Here is a 20,248-nt window from a genome sequence, read left to right on the forward strand (position 1 = left end):
AAATTGGGCTGATTCAGTCCCCAAGCTGGACTTCAGTTTCCTTATCCATCAGGCAGGTACCAGCGCTGCCTTCTCCCCAGGGCTGTTGTGATAATCAGATGAAAAAACAGTGTTTGGGACACCTGAAGCAATTTGCGAATGTTAGTGCCTATGCAAGTGAATATCATTTTGGGGGGTCTGGGACCACCCTCCTACCCAGCCACCAAAACATGGCTAATGGCAAGATAATCTGACAGACCAAAGCATTTCAGCGCAAAAGCTGGAATGTACATTTAATTCTGAATGTAGTCTTTATCACCCCTCTTCTTCCGGAGTGAGGCTGAGATTTGGGCCCTGGGGACTACTGCCCCCTCTGCCACCACCGTGCCTGCTACCAGTGGGTGGCTCCTTCGGTTTCAGCAGCATCGCTTCCATCTTCACACTCTGTTGTCACTGCCTGACCTGCTGTCTGTCTCTGCCCCTTTCTGCCCCCAACTGGGCCTTTCTGGTTCCCTTGGGCAGCCCCAGGGCTCCTCCCGGGCAGGCTGTGGAGGCCCCCTGTTGAGATCTTGTTTTGGAAGAAAGTCTGCACTGGCTGTTCCTTTACCACCAGCTGTTTCTGGTTTTGGCAGTGGGGCCTGGAGACCCACTGCTGGTGGAACACCTGCTGAATTGTAGTTTCTGGAACCAGGCCAGGTGGATACGGAACTCTGCGAGAGGATGTGGAAGGGAAATGGAGGATGGACTGTGGGCAGCCTGGAGGGAAAGCAGAGATCTTCTGGTCCCAGCTCTGTCCTGACTCCTTTGTGATCTTGGCCTTCCCTGCTCAGGGCCCTGACTTGCTGCACTGCCTTTGCAGTGAGGATCGGATGAGCTCATGGCCAGGGACTCCTGGGCTCTGAACTCTAGATACTGCCACGTGGAGGGGAGCAGTCAGTACTTCCTTTTCCCCTTTCCATACAGACTTGTGGTTTGTGGACAGCAGACGGGAGCACGTGCCATCGCCATGTTCTAATGCAGCCCCTCATCCACTGAGTATTTCTGGGCACATCGCTCTCTCCCACCTGATAATGCGGGATTCACCTCATTGCCCTTGGAGATTCCCCTCCAGCTTTGTCATCCTGAGAGTGAGTCCTCTCTCAAGGAGAGGTTGTGAAAACCTCCCTGATCGGAAGGAGGGTTCCCGTCGGCCCCGTGGTCATCCGGAGACTAACGCTGACCATCCGGGCATGAGGTCAGCGGGACCTGGAAATTCCCTGTTTCCCTCTTTGTCTTTCTTTCCTCCAGAAGTCGAGGCCCTCTAGGGGTGGCTCCTCTGATATCCAGAGAGGGTTTTCCCACAAAAGGATATTTCTCCTGCGTTTCCTCTGCCCACTGCCTTTCTTTCTCCCCAGGCTCTGCCCCCTGAGGCTAAAGTAGGGGAGCGTAGCTCTGTCTGCCCCCTTTCTGCTTCCCATGAACCCTTTTCCCTGTTGACTCCCTTGCACCAAGAGAAACCGAGTATTGTGTGTTTTGGAGGACGTGGAGTGGGTTTCAGTTCCCATATCCTGCATCCTGCTTTGTCCCTTGCCTTTACATCTGGGCCTCTCTGAGGGAGCGTGGCTGGCCCAGCCCCGATTCTAGAAGTGTATGGGTGTCTAAGTGCATCTGTTGAAGGGGTCAGGATTAGGCTTTCTGGGATGTCAGAGACATGGCCTTGCGGGAGGCAGGGTCAGGGTCAAGGGCTCCTTGGGTCCCTTCAGTCCGACTCCCCCGAATTCGAGATTTGCCGAGGCTCAACTCTGGGCCACTCGGAAGATACCCTGGCACACAGGATGGACTCGTTTCCTGTCCTCATGCAGCCATTAATCTACAGGGCAAGGCAGACATTGAGTAAAAAATTGCCCATGCCTTGGTGTGGTATTGGCTATGAGTGCCACTTAGGGCATGTGCGTAGTGGTGGACAGGAACCAGGACGCTGCTGCGCTTAGGGCATGTGCGTAGTGGTGGACAGGAACCAGGACGCTGCTGCGCTTGGCAGGCAAGGTGGCTCCGGGTCCCTTCTAGGCCTCCGTTTCACTGTTTGTGAACTCTAAGCAGCTCTAAAGGAAGGCTCACCCTCCCGTGCTGCCAACAGGAATACCAAGATGCACGAAGTACGCTTCTGCCTCAGGAAGTTTTCAACCAGATGGGCAATGCCCACACCAGTCAGACACATGCCATGCCGGGTGGCAAGGCTCTTGAGGACAGAGGCGAGCAGAGGGGAAGGACCCCCCCACATCTGCCAACATTTTTGAGTACTACGTGCCAGTCACAGTGCTAAGTGCTGCCCCCACACTGTCTCTTAGTTTAATGGAAACATCTGCACTTTGTGCTTCGCTGTAGAATGTTGACCTTTCAGGTTACAAACAAGTCGCCCCTAAGCCGGGTGATGGCCTGTGATGCGTGTGTGGGTAGCTGTCCTTTGCCTGTCGGGCTCAGCGGGGCGTGGGTGCCTCCCGCCTGGTGTGTTCATCTTGAGTTTGTCAGCCTTTGGGGGAGGGGGTCCTGCTCATCAGAACTCTGTTTTTCTTTCTGGCCCATCCCATCCTATGGACCCTCTTGGAAAGGTCCTTATTGGTTCTCATGCTGCAGGGCAGGGGAAACTGCCCAGAGGTGACCTGATAGCGTGGTGCTGCCTTGCAAACAGACTTGACCTCCCTGTCTGCCCCTCTGGCCCTGTCCTGGCTGTGTGAGTACGGTGGGGGTTAGAGTCGCAGCAGGCAAAGCTGACGTTGCATCTTGGCTCTCATTACTGGCCAAGTCATTATGGCTGAGTGACTTAACCTCCCTGCGCCTCAGTTTCTCCCTTATAAAATGCAGCTGAGGTTAGTATGCGTGTTAGAGTTACTGTGCAGCTCCCGAGATTGTCGATCTGAAGCATTTAATGCGGCGTCCAGCAAGGAGTTGATTCAAGGATGGTGCTGTTGCTGCTAATCCTTCCTCACTGTCATCTTTTATTGAGCGCGGTGTGGACTTGGAAGGGTCTTTGAGGATTCCCGTTGAAACAGTTTTTGTCTTAGGAGTGGTGACCTTGGGAGCCAGCCCCCAAGCCCTTCTGAGGTCCCCAGTGGAGGCCTCGGGGAGAGTTGTTTGGAGGGCTGGAGGCTGGCTCCGTGTTTCGGCCTCAGGACCTCTGCCCTTACTGTTCTCTCTGCCGAGAATGTTCTTCCTTCTGACATCCTCATGGCTGGTTCCCTCACTTCCTTCAGGTCTTTGCTAAAATAGCCCCTTTTCCATGGGGCCTTCCGTGACAGCTCCATTTAAAATGAAATTCCCTGCCTCACCCTTCCCTGCTAAATTTTGTCCATAGACTTTTTGATTGCCTGAAATACTGTGTTCCCCACCACTCTCCTCTGCTCCCACCACTAGACTGTAAGCTCTATGAAGGACTTTCGTCTGCTGCAATTCCTCAGTCTCCAGACTGGTGCCTAGCACAGAGTAGATGCTCAATTAGTAATTGTTGAATGGATGAGTAGTGAATGGACAGAGAGCTTCTCTGCTAAGTTACAGAGCTAGGATTCTAAAATCACTTTTCCAAGTGGTTTCGAATGAAATAAAGCAGATGAAATTGAACAGGTTAATTACCAAAAAAAAAAAAAAAAAAAAAAACTTGCCGCTCAAATAGACAGTGGTTTGATAAAAAATTTGCCTGTTCCTTAGAACTGCAGGGGACAGACCATGCATGATGTGAGACTCACAGAGGAAGGTGACAGTGTATTACATATTAGTCACGGTGTTTTTTCTTTTCTTTCTTTCTTTTTTTTTTTTTTTTTAAGAAGATGACATACATATAAATGGGACTTGGGACTGGGTTGACTTGCTTATCCCTTAGGGTACAAGCATTACACTTTAAAGATTACTGAATTAACTTAAAAGTTTCATTTCCCTTCCTCAGACAGGGGAAGGGACTGCCCACAATCCCACAGTAAATTGATGGCCAGGCCATTAATTGGGCAAGCCTTTTTTGGGCAAAATTCATAGCTAATGCTGTGCTGGGCTCTGAGGATGCAATGATGGGCAAAACAGATGACATTCGCGTTCTTCCCGACCTCACAGACAGGACATGAACTCAGACTTTTTTACTCCATGTCCAGGTTCTTTCTTGTATCCCACATTGCACCCTACTGCTTATTTGGACTCCTATTCCAAAGAAGCCAGCAGTGCACTGAGGCTGCTAAAAGAAACTAATCACATTCTAAGGTTGTATTAATAGAGGCAAAGTGTCCAAATCAAAGGAGGTGACTGTCCTGCTTTGCTATAGTATGGTCAGACCAGCCTAAAGTGGGGGACTGCCTTCTGGGGCATTGACAGACTAAAGCTTTCCCACAAAGGATGCCCCCATGGCCTGGCCAGCCTGCTGATATGCTGCTGTTGTCCTTACAGCCAGGCGGGCACCACAGCAGGGGCTGAGCTACCCTCATGGAAGGGAGAGGACCGTACCGGATCTACGACCCTGGGGGCAGCGTGCCCTCAGGAGAGGCATCCGCAGCTTTTGAGCGCCTAGTGAAGGAGAATTCCCGGCTGAAGGAAAAAATGCAAGGGATAAAGATGTTAGGTAAAGCAGACCCCGTCCCCTCCCTGCGAGCCCCCCTCTCTGCAGCCTGTGATGCCAGCCCCTCCACGAGCAGTAAAGAATGCAGCTGGCATGTGCCTCTGCCCAAGTCATCCCCTGTCCCTCCTGGCCCAGCGCTGGTGGCTCCTGCCTCACAGATGTGTCTCTGTGCACCGTGTAGCATGGTGACAGTATTCCAGCCCTGATTCCCCAGCACCCCAAAATGAGGATGGCAGGACTCAGGTACCTTGAGGGTCCAAGAGGGAGGTGTGGGCTGACAGAGAGGGGGCTGGAAGGCCCAGCTGGTGGACATGGAATTAGAATGGCCTCCTCTTCCTGGGGCATGAGAGATGAGGAGAGCCAGCATCACCAGGGCAACTGGGGCACGCATCCCCAGTGTTGGAACAGGGAGCAGAGCTTGGCTTGAAGCAAGGAGGCGGTTTCGCCCAGCTCTCTTCTCCTGGCTCTTGCTCAAGCCCACCCCACTTTAGGATACCCCCACTTCCCTCCACGTGACCGACTGTCCCTGTGCATCAGCACCCAGTTGCTGTGTCCCCTCCTCTTCCCAGGCAAGGCTTTCACTGATTTCCCCATCCAGAGGGGGCTCTCTTTCTTCCAAACTCCTGAAACTCTTCTTTTGCCTTGCTGCTCCCTTCTCTAGTCTCAGGTTTTAGAGGGGATCGTAGCTCTCTGATTTTCAAAATGCTTTCTCCTTGCTTAGCAGACCCTTGCTTGGGATGGTAGACTAGGGAGGGAGGAGTGAAGTTTCTCCACACCTGCTTGTGGGAGAAGGAAAACGGAGGCCTGGAGGGCTGGTTGGAATTATCCAGGCTCTCCACCCTGCAGGCAGCCCTTTGCCCAGGTCAGGCTGTGGGTAGCCTGGGGTGCTATGGTAGTAGGGTGGAGAGCCCCTCGCTTTCTGTGGAGTCCCCTGGCTGGGTGCGAAGGGAGTGGGGCAGAAAGAGAATGGAGGGGGCTAGGAGTTTCTCATAGATTCCTTCTGCTCTTATGTCCCCCAATTGCTGGGCCCTCTTCCTTACTCTAGCCTGTTTCTTATGGCGAGCCAGCATGGAGTTTGTACCCCTAGACCCACAGAGCAATGGTGGAAGTGAAGTCCGGGGCCTGGAGCCTTGGAAGCCAGGCAGCAGCGGGTTTAGGGGCCTGGGGCGAGAAGCAGCGCTTGGAACTGAGTAAACGCTTTTGCTCCTTCTTCCCCAATACCTCTAGGGGAGCTTTTGGAAGAGTCGCAGATGGAAGCGGCCAGGCTTCGGCAGAAGGCAGAGGAGCTGGTGAAGGACAATGAGCTGCCCCCACCACCTTCTCCCTCCTTGGGCTCTTTCGACCCCCTGGCTGAGCTCACAGGTATAAGAGGAGTCTGGGTACCTCTGACTCTCCCTGTACCCTAAACTGCCCAGATTCTTCACGGTGAACTCCCTTCTTATGCCAAAACCCACATCCCCTGGTTTATTCTTAGGCCACAGGCTACCTTTCCATTCGTGTTTTAGCTGCAGCATCCCCCAGAAGGTCAAATTTGGAAGGGACTTCAAAACAATCTTGTTAAAAATAGCCAATGACTCAGCACTCCCGAGGCCCCAGCAGGCATGAGTAATAGATCACAACAGTGGACTGCATGGCAGCCCTGTGGCCTTGGGGTCTTTATCAACATGTTGAGTGAGCAGATATTTAACAAGCAGCTACTGTGTGCCAGGCATAGCACTCCAAACCGCCACTCCCTGTCACTGGGAGCTGGCATATGAGTTGAAAGCTCCCTGGTCGTGCCCTGTGCTTCCATTTTCCAATTAGGAAAGCCGAGGCCCAGGGAAGAAGCTGGGCTTGCCTGTTAGCCTGCTGCAGCGTATTTCTGGTATATGGTCACGTGTGCTGCCCGTTAAAGGAAAGGGTGACTGTGACCTGGGGTTGAAGTCCCATGAGACGTTACCAGTGCATACAGAGTGTGTGCATTACTCTGGCATGTCTCCAAGTCCAGGGCAAAGTCTGGGACCAGGATGGAAATGATCCCACCCCAACTGGACTCAGATGTGTCCTGCTGCAGCTCTGCCGTGTGGTATCTGGCCCAGGCCAATATGACAGCCTTCTATTGGGTGGGCGGTTGCATTTGCTGAATGGACAATTGGAGGAAAGTGACGGTCTCAGAGTCCACTGTGCTGCGGTCCGTGGGTGTTTCCAGCCTCTGCCTGCCCAGTCAGCAGTGTTCCTGAGTTCCTGATTAGTGTCAAGTTCCGCTCTCCAAAGTGAGAAATGAAGCTACCTTCAAGGAGCTCCCTGCAGCAAGAACCATAGGAAGTCAGGGAGGGAGAGCCAGGTCTCAGTCCTGAGTTTGTGGTTGCTGGCTCTGTGACTGTGGGCGAGTTGATGACCTTCCCAGGCCTCGGTTTCCTTACCTTTAAAATGGGGATATAGGGCTTTTATGAGAATGGCTGGGATAATAGCTACATAAAGACTTTGTTAATTGTAAACAATTGTCCCTATCATTGAAGCATGTCCAGGGCAGCAAGGAACAGCAGCCAACTTGGGATTTTCCCAGGAAGCCTCGGGAGCATGGTCAATCTGCTCAGGCTCCACCCTGTCACTCCAGGGCACGCCACTTTCTCAGACTACCTGGCCCTGATGAGACCACCTCCCATTTTCCCAGATTCAAGTGGGGAACCCTGTCTGAAAACTCCTTTGGCAAGGACTGTTTTTGAGAGGGTGGTACCTGGGCTTCTCCCCTTCCCAGTCAGTTACTCTGTGCTCTCTTGATTCCCTAGGAAAAGACTCAAATGTCACAGCACCTCCCACTGCCCCTGCATGCCCCAGTGACAAGCCATCACCAGTCCAGAAGCCTCCATCCAGTGTAAGTTTTGTTTGGAGTCATGGGTAGAGGTTGCCTGGACCTCAAGGTCCTGCTGACAGATATGAGAACATGAAGAAAGAGAGTTGAGGTCAAGAAACTGTTCTGACTTGCTGGGTGATACTGGGCAAGTCCATCTCAAGCTCTCTGGGGCCTCAGCCTCCCCATTTTGAAATGAAGGTCATAGTTAAAACCTACCAGGAAGACCCTGGTATGTACAAGGAATTCTTCTCACTAAGTTGCATACTGTTAAGTATCACTGACTGTGCACAGTGCTAGGAAAACAGACAGATGTGACGTGGAGCTCACATTCTTAAAGAGGGCTCAGAAACCATCTTCTACAGCCTGGGCACAATAGCTCTTAACTATAATCCCAGCACTTTGGGAGGCTGAGGCAGGAGGATGCTTGAACCCAGGAGTTTGAGACCAGCCTGGACAGGATAGTGAGATTCCACCTCTCTTAAAAAAAAAAGTAGTTGGTTATGGTGGTGTGTGCCTGTGATCCCAGCTGCTTGAGAGGCTGACTGAGGCAGAAGGATCGCTTGAGCCCAGGAGGTCAAGGCTGCAGTGAGCCATCTTTATGTCACCACACTGCAGCCTGGGTGACAGAGTGAGACCCTCTCATTAAAAGAAGAAGAAGAAGAAGAAGAAGAAAACCGTCTACAGATTTGGCTGGAAAAGTTTTGCTTGGTTTCCTACAAGGGATTGTATAGTTCTGCATCTTTATCCTACAGATCAGGTGCTGATAAAGAAGGACCTGTTTTGTTGTTGTTGTTGTTGTTTTGTTTGTTTGTTTTGTTTTTTGTTTTTTGTTTTTTTGAGACGGAGTTTCGCTCTTGTTACCCAGGCTGGAGTGCAATGGCGCGATCTCGGCTCACCGCAACCTCCGCCTCCTGGGTTCAGGCAATTCTCCTGCCTCAGCCTCTTGAGTAGCTGGGATTACAGGCACATGCCACCATGCCCAGCTGATTTTTTGTATTTTTAGTAGAGACGGGGTTTCACCATGTTGACCAGGATGGTCTCGATCTCTCGAGCTCGTGATCCACCCGCCTTGGCCTCCCAAAGTGCTGGGATTACAGGCTTGAGCCACCGTGCCCGGCTAAGAAGGACCTGTTTTGAGGTTACATGGGTAACGGGGAAAATGTAGATGGAGGAGGTGGAATTTCTAGGGCAGGGACAAGAGCCGGAGGTGAGCTCTTGGTGGCCGTGAGGCTTAGCTGGAAGCTGAGCACAGACTCCTCTCACCTGTCCTGCCCCTTTCTGGGATGTGGGGAGGCTGAAGTTGTCTTTGCCGACCGTGTTTAACAAGATATGGAAATCCCAGATCCCACAGCTAACGGCTGGTTTGGTTGGACCATTGACCTCTCGGCTGGTTGACTGACCAGTAATTCTATTTGGAATGATGGAAAGATGTGAAAAAATCTGGGATTCCTTGGCCCCTCTGGATTTGGTGGAATCCTGAAAAAGTCTCCAAATTTGTTGAACCATCTCTGGGACTTTTCTCAGATCAGTTCACTCCTCTGGGATCTCCAGGACTGGCTTGGGAAGGCGAGCACAGGACTGCTTGGTGGTGGCTGTAACACCTGCCATCGGAGACATCGGGGCCTAAGAGACAGCTCTGGGGCCGTAGCAGGAATGTTGGATCTGCAATCTTGGGGCTCAGTCCCTGCTTTTGCATTAACCAACTGCATACTGTAGTTTCCTCTTCTTTCCAAAGAGGTTATAACCTTCTGACCCACTCCATGGGTCACTTTGAGAAATAATGCAGCTCATGAAAGCATTTAAAAAGTGCAAGGCCTTAAAAAAATGCAGGCCTAAAGTGCTGCTGGTTCAAGGTCAACTGGTCCCACTTCTCTTCTACAGAAGAGGATTGGCCGTCGAGGGGATGTGACCTCTTATTACACAGAGGGTTATGACGGGCTTGTCGGGAACTCTGCTTTGTGATCTCATGTGAGATGATATGTAACATCGCCTGTGAATTCAAAGTGGGAAGAGATGTATTCCCCGTTCCTGCTCACAGCTGCAGAGAGGAGGGCCAAGCTGTTTTTCTCCCTGGCAGCATCTAACTCCCTTTCTGCACAGGGCACCTCCTCTGAATTTGAAGTGGTCTCTGCTGAGGAGCAGAATTCTCCGCCAGAGAGCAGCAGCCATGCCAATGTAATGGTGAGTGGATGGGCAGGTCCCCGGGCTCGACCTGCCAGCCCCCTTTCTGTCTTTTCACTTGCCACCATGTGAAAGGCACAGGACCTGTTCAGATCCCTTGGGTACCCTGGAGTCACCTGGGGACACACAAGGGGCAGGAGCAGGGGATACTTCTGGCTCACATATGCAAATTCCCGGGCTAGTGACTTCACCGACTTGGGGCGTACAGGCACCCGACCGTTGTGAAAGCCTGGGCTCTTCGCCAGCCCTGTTGCCCTCTGCCAGGCGCCAGGCACCTCTGCACACTACGACTCAGTGCTTTGGGTCTGTGGTCTCCCAACCCCGGGGGAGAAAGAAGGGTCAGAAAGGCCCAGGGCCCTGGAAGACAGGTTATTTATTCTTTGTGCAAGCTCTTGTCTCTCCTTGGCTCCCTCTAGGGAGCACAGAGGTAGGAGGTTAAACTTTCCACTTACACACACACACGCACGCACACGCACACACACGCACACACACAAACTCGCCCAGCTCCGAAGCGCCTGCCCAGCCTCCTCATTCCACACCTCATAACACTGGCTGCCTTTACCCTAACTATATCTCCTTCTGTTCTTTCTTAAAATGGCAGACTTATTGGAGAACCATTGTGAAAAGTCTGGAAGATTCTTCAAAGGTCTTAAATCCCTACCTTCTCCCTTCCTTCCCACTTTTAAGTTTTTTTCTTTCATTGTTGTGATGCAAGCAGGAAGTGCTCTCACCATTCACCGATATGTCGATTTCTGCTGCGTCCTTTGGCAAAAGTTTGGCAAACAAAGGTTTCACAAAGGTTTGGCTGACAAATGTGCTTGTGTTCACGGGTTGCCCCCTGTACCTGTCAGTTCCCAGTGCCAGGCCCCCTCAGGTGGCTGTCCAGTTAACTAGCATGCCTTCCGTGTTGAGAGGCTCACCACTGCCTCAGGCAGCTCTGGAAAGGTTCTTTATGCTCTGTCTCCTGGAACCTTCCATTCCTTTGTCCTGTTCTGTCCCTGAGGGCTCTGAGATACTGGCCATGGAGGCAACGATCCCCTGCTCAGAAAGTGTTTTACTCTTTGACTTTGGACCGGTGACTTTAGCTCATTTGAGTTCCTCATTAGCCCTGCAGGGTGCCTGTCTCTGCTGAGCCACTGAGCCAAGACAACAGAGCCCCACTGTGCTCTGAAGCTTGTAGTCTGGAGAAGTTGCAGGCATGGGAAGCACTGCAGGAGCCTTAAATAGAGCAGCAGCTGCCACCTCAGCTCCTTTGTGGAAAGAGGCAGCGAGGGAATGGATGCGGAGTTGAAACAGCAGCATTTCCTGTTGTTAGAACATGGCACTAATGGCCGGGCGTGGTGGCACATGCCTGTGATCCCAGCACTTTGGGAGGCTGAGGCGGGTGGATCACGTGAGGTCACGAGTTTGAGACCAGCCTGACCAACATGGGGAAACCCTGTCTCCACTAAAAATACAAAGTTAGTTGGGTGTGGTGGCGCATGCCTGTAATCCCAGCTACTCAGGAAGCTGAGGCAGGAGAATCACTTGAACCCAGGAGGCAGAGGCTGTAGTGAGCCAAGATCACTGCACTCCATCCTGGGCGACAAAGAAAAGACTCCATCTAAAATAAATAAATAAATAAATAAATAATAATAATATGGCCCTAACACCATTACACAGGTGTTCAGGGTATGCCAAGCTGTGGTTGTAGTCATTGTTACTTCTCCAGAGTTCAGAGAAGTGGGAGGTCAGTGCAGCAGAGCCCTGGATAGTGAGTCTGTAAGCCTCTCGTTATATCTCTGCCACTGACTTCCTGGGTGACTTTGGGCAAGTTCCTCTTCCCCATAGCTTTGTTTCCCAGCCTGATTTCTGAGGCTCCATGCAGCTCTGGTGTCCTGTGATTCCTGTACTGTTTCTGGGAGGCGGCCGGAGGAGCAGAGGCAAGGGCAGGGTGGGAGGATAAGCAGGACTTGCCGAGGCAGAGAGGACACATGGGGTTGAAGCCTGGAGAGGCACCGGACCTGGTGTGTGTGGATTCAGGCAGGGTGAAGTGGGGAGCCCAACTGGACACTGGTGCAGATGGCACCTGCGGCCACAGGGCCTTAGATGCACAGCAGGGGAGCTGAGCCCAGTGCTGTCTGCAGTAGGGTAACACTGTAGGTCCTTGGGTGTGGAGTTGGCATAACAAAGGCAGTCTTTGGTAGGAGTATTGCAGATACACTAGAGAGAAAGAGTCAACTCTCTTGCTTTATGTCTTAGATGTTGTACTAGTTTGGGATTTTTCTGAAATATCTAGAGCTGTGGTTCTTGACCTGTTTTGAGTCATGGGTCTTCAGAAGCTGATAAATGCTTGGACCATTCCCCAGAAGACACACATGCAGCCTGGGCACGGTGGCTCACACCTGTAATCTCAGCCCTTTGGGAGGCCGAGGTGGGTGGATCACCTGAGGTCAGGAGTTTGAGGCCAGCCTGGCCAACATGGTGAAACGCCGTCTCTACTAAAAATACAAAAATTAGCCAGGTGTAGTGGTGCACGCCTATAATCCCAGCTACTCAGGGCTGAGGCAGGAGAATTGCTTGAACCTGGGGGGCGGAGATTGCAGGACATATATTCAGGTGTCCCTGGGTCTCCATGGGAGGGTGGTTCCAGAACTCCCTGAGGATACCAAAATCCAGGGATGCTCAAGGCCGCTTTGTAAAATGGCACAGTGTTTGCCTGTAACGTATGTACATCCTCCTGTATACTTTAAATCATCTCTAGGTTACTTACAATACCTAAGACAACGTAAATGCTATGTACATTTTGTTATACTCTATTGTTTAGGGAATAATGACAAGAAAAATGTCTGTACATGTTCAGTACAATTTGTCCTTTTAGAATATTTTTGATCTGCAGTTGGTTGACTCCATGGATGTGGAGCCCACGGATACGGAGGTCCGACTGTGCGGTGATGCCCCTTCTCCGGGCGTGCTGCTCCCAGGGGTCAATTCCTCCTCCTGAGAGCCCTGTGAGGTTGAAGGGAGGGAAGGGTTGTGCGAATGTTTGGTAAATGAGGATGCTGAGACCCAGCAGATGAGTGACTTACTGTCAGGCACTCTGCAAGGCCCAGTGTGTGGGAGGATGGTGGCCGCGCTGCCGTGGAGCCACCAGTGGCCTGTGAGTCCTGGGCCCTGCCCTGTGAGTCAGCCCCAGACAGGGAACCTGCATAACTGGAGAATTTCCCTGGGCTGAGCTGGGGTCACAGGGGGAAACTGAGTCATGAGAAATGAGGAAGCCGAGGGAGAATGGACTGGCAGCACCTACTCAGGCCTTGGTGAAGAGTGGGCCGGGTGCCCTTTCCCTCTCCAGGCGCTGGGCCCCCTGCCCCACGAGGATGGCAACCTGATGCTGCACCTGCAGCGCCTGGAGACCACGCTGAGCGTTTGTGCGGAGGAGCCGGACCATGGCCAGCTCTTCACCCACCTGGGCCGCATGGCCCTGGAGTTCAACCGGCTGGCGTCCAAGGTGCACAAGAATGAGCAGCGCACCTCCATCCTGCAGGTGAGGCATGTCGGGAGGGCGGCCAAAGACAGGCGAGTGTGCTTCTCCCCCCCACTCCACCCCCGGCTCTTCCCACCTTCCTGCTCCTGGGAATCCACAGGTACCATGGGGACTTCTGAGGGCTGTGTCTTGTGCAGACTCTGGGCTTTTTGTTCAGGGTAATAAACAGGATAAGGAAGTTGTGGGGCGGGATGAGGAAGAGGAAGGAAATGGAGAAATACAGGATGGGCAATGTGAGTGTCACGGTTGGGGATACCCCTAGCAATCCTGCCTTCATTTCTCATATGCAGGGTGGGGGGAGGGGAAGGGAGGGAACAACGGTCAGCTCCTTTTGTTACGCCCCTTGCCCCCTAGGGTAGGCACCCCCGTTATTGCCACTTCACAGGTGGGGAAGCAACCCTTTTTTTGCCCAAGGTTACCTAGCTGGTCAACACTGAAGTTGGGATTGGAACCTCGATCTGTTGTATTACAAGCCCATACTCTTGACCACCATCCCAACCTGCCTCCCCTATCAAATTCTTTTCAAAAGCCTCCTCGTGCTGTGGGGAATGGTTAGATTTCCTTGCTAGGCCAGGCCAGACCTTGGAATTACATGGCCGTTGGTTCCAATAGTGACTCTCTATTGCTGTGTGACCTTGGACAAGTCACTTTTATCTTTTTTTTTTTTTTTTTTTTTAAATAAAGACGGGGTTTCACCATGTTGATCAGGCTGGTCTTGAACTCCTGACCTCAGGTGATCCGCCTGCCTTGGCCTCCAAAGTGCTTGGATTACAGGCTTGAGCCACCACACCCAGCCTCATTGCTGCATTCAGTGAGGCCTTGTACATGAAACACCCAGTGCAGTCCAGAACATAGTCCGTGCTGGAAGAGAGGTCCCCATTAGGAGTTCATGACGGACATCCACACTGTGCCAGGTATCTTAGCCTTGTGGGCTTTGGAAGCAGGGAAGGATTCAGTTATAATTGGTGACCATTCTAAAGATGGCAAAACAGAGGCTTCTGAGGGACTGCTTGTGATCTGAGCACCTGCCACCTTAGTGACAGAGCCATGACGAAGTCTCCTTACTCCCTGCAGACCCTCCTCCTGGGCCAGTCCCTGGTCCATGGTCTCATTCCTGTCACAGGCACTCATGTGCCCCACTGGTGGCAGAAGGGGGAGTCCCCCTTGTGTGACCTTGGGTTGCCAAGAGCCGGAAGGGCATCCAGGTTGGAGAAGCGGTGTGAGGAGAGGTGTAGGGGCAGAGGAACAGGAAGGCCACCCATCCCACCTGGAGGGGAGTGGTGTGTCGGGAGGTGAGGCTGAATGAGAGGCAGAGACCTGGAGGGCAAGGCTGAGAGAGGGGAACCCCTTTAAGATGTCAGTGAGGCTTCAGGGTGTCCAGGCTGAACTGTGGCAAGGTGAGCCTGGCACAGGGCCTGGGCCATGGGCAGGGTGGGAAGGTGCCTGGGGTGAGAGCACTTTGTGCATCCACTTTTCAGCTTTGAAATGGGGATAGATCCCAGAACTCCTAAAAGGGGTCCTGCCAAAATCTCTGTTACTTTTTATTTCAGGCCCCTCCCTATTTATTTTCTTCTTAGCTCTTACCATAGTTATTAAACATTTTATTTATTTAATACAATAAAATGATTCCCTTTTTTTCTTATACTCTCTGCTAGAAGGTAAGCTTGAGGGGGGTGGCACCATGTTTGTTGTATTCACTGTGGCGTCCCAGTTCCTGGCACTTCATACACATTTGGTGAATGAATGAATGAATGAACAAAAGAATACATGAGCAAATGAACTCGTAGGTTAGCTCTTGTAGCGCCTTGGATGGACGGTGATGACCTTTATGACCTCTGATGATTCTATCCATTGGCCAGTTTGCACCCAGGGCATTGGCCCAGAGACTCCAAGGAAACAGCCCTCTAGACCGGAAGGGTGGGATAATAAGTGAGGCCTTGTCCTGGCATTCCCTTAGGGACCAGGAGCAGGCCATTCTGTTCCCTGGATGCCTCGCCCAGAGACATGGCATCTTGGGTATTTATACTGTGTGGGTGGAGGGTTATTAATCCAGTTCCTTCTCATTCATTTGTTGCTGTTTTTTAGTTCACTAAACAAACATGTTCAAGATCAGGTATAGCATAAGGCTCTCTGCTACCTACCGAATGGACTCAGCACTATAATCTTCTGATTTCTGTGTTTTGAGGGGTGGTAGGGGACAAGATCCTGCCCCATCACCCAGGCTAGAGTGTAGTGGTGTGACCACAGCTCACTGTATCCTTGACCTCCTGGGCTCAAGCAATCCTCCCACCTCAGTTCCCTGAATAGCTGAGACTACACACATGTGCCATTATGCCTGGCCAATTTTTTGGTATTTTAGTAGAGACAGGGTTTTGCCATGTTGCCCTGGCTGATATTGAACCCCTGGGGCTCAAGTGATCCTCCTGCCTCAGCCTCCCAAAGTCCTGAGATTACTGGTGTGGACCACCACGCCCAGCCAGTTTTGTTTTCTTTCTTTTCTTTTTTTTTTTTTTTTTTTTAAGATGGCATTTTACCACGATGGCCAGGCTGGTCTTGAACTCCTGACCTCAGATGATCCACCCACCTTGGCCTCCCAAAGTGCTGGGATTACAGGTATCAGCCACCGCGCCCGGCCTGTTTTCTCTTTTTGTTTGTTTGTTTTTGAGACCAAGTCTCGCTCTGTCATCAGGCTGGAGTGCAGTGGCACGATCTCGGCTCACTGCAACTTCCACCTCCCGGGTTCAAGCAATTCTCCTGCCTCAGCCTCCCGAGTAGCTGGGACTATAGGCGTGCACCACCACGCCCAGCTAATTTTTGTATTTTTTAGTAGAGATGGGTTTTCCCCATGTTGGCCAGGATGATCTCAATCTCTTACCTCATGATCCGCCTGCCTCAGCCTCCCGAAGTGGTGGGATTACAGGCATGAGCCACCGTGCCCAGCCAGTTTTCTGTTTTCTAAGCTTCCCTCATCTCCCTCATTGTCCAACCACCTCCATTTAAGGCAGTGTCTCCATTCTGCCTTCCCAAGACTCTCTTGGGTGAGTCAGAAAAGAAACAACTCTGAAATCTCCGTGGATTACACAACAGAAGTTTTCCCTTCTATGCTGTGTGGCAGGGGTTTGTTTCTGCTCTACACCGTTCCTTAGAGTCCCAGGGAGACAGGGATCCCACCTTCCAGTGCCCTTTAGAAAACGAGACATCCATATCAGCCCCTGCTACCAGGAGAAAGAGACTAGAGAATCATGCACAGGCCAGCCCAGGAGCGATGCTTGTCCCTTCCACACCTCTTTTCTTGGCCAGAACTTGTCACATGATTGCATCCACCTGCAACAGGCCTGGGAGCTGGAAGGGAGCAGATGGCTGTTTAGTGAATGACCCTGGTCCTGGTGCAGTTCAAAGGCTGTCTCCTCCTTTGGGCACCATCTCTCTCCCCTCTCTGATCTTTCATCACAGGGGAAGGCGATGCCAGTGTAGGGTCTGCCAGATGAAGTTTATTCCCATTGGTGAGTCTTAGCAGCTGTGCACCTGTTAGACTGTATCATTTTACCTGGTTTCCCTACCTTTAACATAGAGATGAGTTACTCAGCTTTTGGGAAGTTGTGAGGTACCAGTGAGATGGTGTATGGAGAAGCAGCCAGCCATGTACCTGGCACAGGTCAGGTGCTCAGTGAGGGTTTGCGGAAAGATTGAACAACTCTGTGCTGACACTGTATGTTAGCGTTGCTAGTCAGCACCTTCCCTTCCCCCGAGCCTGTGAGGTCCTGAGTCTGGCAGCCCCTCTTCCATGCCCCCAGTTCCCAGTCCTTCCAACATGAGCCCCCACACATAAGCAAGTGGCTGGCGGTGCACGGACGCTTCCACTTTCACTGTCTCATCTGTTCTCAGCAGCCCTATAGAGGAGGCAGAGAAGAAACAGTTGTCCCTGGACTGGGCATGGTGGCTCATTCCTGTAATCCCAGCACTTTGGGAGACTGAGGCGGGCAGATCACTTGAGGTCAGGAGTTCAAGAGCAGCCTGGCCAACATGGCTGGTCTCTACTAAAAATACAAAAATTAGCCAGGCGTGGCGGTGCATGCCTGTAATCTCAGCTACTCAGGAGGCTGAGGCAGGAGAAAGAAGGAAAGAAGGAAACAGTTGTCCTTTTGTAGAGGAGGGAACCAAGTGTCACAGCCACACTGCGAGAGTGGGAGAGCTAGTGAGGTCCTGACTGAAGGCCCCATCTTCTGACTTTCCCCTTGGTGGCACTGGGCACCTCTCACACCCGCAAACTGATGAGCCTTTCAGCCCCTGCAGGACTATTCTGCTCATTTGTCCATGTGTTCATTTGGCCGGCCGGCCAGTCATGTTGTTCCTTCCACAAACTTTGAGCCTCGGGGGTTGGGGATCTGGCAGTGAACAAGATAATGAGGAGGGTCCTAGCCCTCTGGGAGCTCGGGAATTAGTTGGGGGTAAGTGGGGTCGATCCTAAGAAAACAGCAGCACAAACAGTTCTTTAGCTCTGTCTGTCACAGGTGCTGAGAAGCATAAAAGCAGGGGGCTGTGAGTGAGGCTAAGGGAGGTGGCCTGCTTTAGCTGGATGGGGAATCAGGGAGGACTTCTGTGAGGAGATGGGATTTAAGCTAAGACTTCAAAGAAGAGAAGAAGTCAGCCGGGTAGGCTGGTGGGGAACGGGGGTCTCGGCAGTAGGAGCAGGGACAAAGGGGGAGAAGGGATGCGGCTGTCTGGCTTGGAGGTGCAGAAGGCCCCATGGCTGATACTTGGTCAGGCTTCCCTGTTGGCTCCCAAGGGAGAGGACATGTGGGTGGCCAAGTGGCTTAGCTCCTTAGAGAAGGATTGGGTGAGGCCAGGCAAAGGAGATAAGGAGCTGGGCCCTGGGGTGGCCACAGCCCCTCCCTGTCGTCTAGCTCAGCTTGCACCTAGGAGACACCCCTCCTCCCCCTCACTCTGTCTGCTCCCCTGCCCCGCAGACCCTGTGCGAGCAGCTTCGGAAGGAGAACGAGGCTCTGAAGGCCAAGCTGGACGAGGGCCTGGAACAGCGGGATCAGGCTGCTGAGAGGTTACGGTAAGCGCAGGGGCGAGGAGTGGGGGCTGCAGGAGGAGGGGCTGAGGCACAGCACTGACTTCTGGGTGGTTGCACAGATCTCTGGATTCTGGGTCCTGGTGCACAGCCATTGATCTCAGACCGTGGCTCTGAGGCCCGGTGCCCAGAGCCCTGTTTGGAGGTTAGGTCTCTTGATTCTTCTCCTTGGCTCCTTTGGTATTTTCCCTCTGGCCCTTTTGCCACCTTGGGAGGTATATAGAAGTGCCCTGAGAGCTTCAGAAGAAGGGCGCATGGATGGTACTTCCTCCTCCAGCAGTCGCCTTCCTGCCCTGTTAACTGTGAACTGGCTGTGCCAGAGGACTCAGGACTTTGCTGTCCCCTGCTGGTCACCATCCTGACCTGCTCTGTCTTCCTGAAAACATCAGAGCTCCTCCTCTGGACTCTAGGCTTGAACTTAACTGAGGGTTGAGGGTCAGGGAAAGACATTGTAAGTTCATACGCCTGCCCTTCCTTCCCTTGCAAGATTCTGAATTGACAGGTCTTAGGCAAGATCTCGCAGCCTGCATTTCAGCAGGAGTCTCTGTGATTATGATGGAGGTAGGCCCAGGATCACGCCTTGGGAAACACTGATCTTGACTGTCAGAGTTTGACGAGCCCTTGGAATCATTCAGGCCAGACCTTGCGCTGCGCAGAGGGGAAACCGGAGCCCAGGGAGAGGCAGGGGGACTTGCTTGTAGTCTTACGACAAGAATTTGGGCCTCTTTGCTCTCTATCCTCTAGAGTGGCCACAATTCCTGCCTGCACTGTGGTCCTGGACAATTTGAGTGATGAGTCATCTGTTGGGTACCAGCTGGGCTCAGGCCCTTACAGGAAAGGCCTGTGTTATAGACAGGACTTGCCCCTCTGTTTCCCACCCCCTCGCGTTTCTAATTAGAATCAACAGAAAGAGAAGGAATATAAACTTCTTAAATACGGCCACAGAAGTAACGTTTAACTACTGAGCCATTGGCTATTTTGGATCAGTGTGTAATTCATTTACTTTTGGATGGCCAAGCATGCAGTTTTGGGGTTTCTATACCCCTAATGACCCAATCCATGGATTCAGAAACCGAAGGTGGGGAAAAGGCTCATGGATTAGAAGGCAAGAATGCAAGTCTCTGCTGTGTGCCCTTGGGAAAGTCACTTTTTGGTTTTTCAAGTGGAAACTCAGCTGGCAAATGGAACCTAAAGAAATGGTGGCTGGGTGTGGAGGCTGGCTCACACCTGTAATCCCAGGACTTGGGGAGGCTGAGGCAGGAGGATTGCTTTGAATCCATGAGTTTGAGACCAGCCTGGCAAAATGTATCACCACCCCGCCCCCAGCCGCAACAAAAAATACCAAAAAAAAAAAATCAGCCAGGTGTGGTGGTGCGTGTCTGTAGTCCCAGCTACTCAGGAGGGTTGGGTGTGTTGTCGGGGAGGTGGAGGGTGGCTGAGGTGGGAGGATTACTTGAGTAGGAGCAGTCAAGGGTGTGATGAACCGAGATCGGCCACTGTACTCCAGCCTGGGTGACAGAACGAGACCCTGTCTCAAAAAAAGAAAGAAAGAAACACTTTAGTCAGACCTGAATCCACACTACCAATTTTACGGTATCCTCTATCACCTGTTTTATTAGCTACTTAGGATTTTTCTTGAATTTGATTCGTATTTTTACTTGAAGTTATAAAGGAAACTTTAACTAGAGTAAATGGAAAAAAGCATTACCTATGATGAATAGAAGACAGCACTAAATACAATGAAAATGAAAGGATGTGAATGAATTCAGGCTAAGTATGACTGCACATTGAAGGCACTGAGCCTGCAGCCTGCATTTCTGTGTTAACGAGGGAGACTGGGGAGTAACTGGAGGTGTGCCAGGACCTGTCAGCACCAAGCTCACATCGTCTGCATGCTCTACATAGGAAATGTGAAGATAATTGGAAAGGGTGTCACTTTCTCACTAGAATGTGATCCAGGGTTATTTAATGCAGTGTTTGGATACATCCTGAAGGTCTCACATGCATAAATATTCCACAGCTGGGGAAACCCTGCCACTGACAATCAGAGACCTCCAGGGAAGCCCACAGGTTGAGAGCAAG

The 20,248-nt window shown here is 51.9% G+C and overlaps 1 protein-coding gene across 8 annotated transcripts in view; it reads left to right on the top strand.

The window, feature by feature from the left end:
- The window catches only part of TNIP1 (TNFAIP3 interacting protein 1), a 61,785-nt gene that overhangs the window by 18,462 nt on the left and 23,075 nt on the right, over window positions 1-20,248 (top strand). For 4 of the 8 annotated variants that reach the window (XM_074379049.1, XM_074379053.1, XM_003934033.4 and 1 more), the window contains exons 2-7: window positions 4,384-4,555; window positions 5,780-5,914; window positions 7,321-7,406; window positions 9,486-9,566; window positions 12,898-13,089; window positions 18,057-18,151. In XM_074379049.1, coding sequence (XP_074235150.1) covers window positions 4,420-4,555; window positions 5,780-5,914; window positions 7,321-7,406; window positions 9,486-9,566; window positions 12,898-13,089; window positions 18,057-18,151 — 725 coding nt within the window. In that variant the 5' untranslated portion in view covers window positions 4,384-4,419. The remainder of the gene's footprint in view (window positions 1-4,383; window positions 4,556-5,779; window positions 5,915-7,320; window positions 7,407-9,485; window positions 9,567-12,897; window positions 13,090-18,056; window positions 18,152-20,248) is intronic. The other 4 variants (XM_074379061.1, XM_074379073.1, XM_003934035.4 and 1 more) reach the window with 1 other exon arrangement.

Source organism: Saimiri boliviensis, chromosome 1 (assembly GCF_048565385.1).
Source record: "Saimiri boliviensis isolate mSaiBol1 chromosome 1, mSaiBol1.pri, whole genome shotgun sequence".
NCBI classification, from domain to species: domain Eukaryota; kingdom Metazoa; phylum Chordata; class Mammalia; order Primates; family Cebidae; genus Saimiri; species Saimiri boliviensis.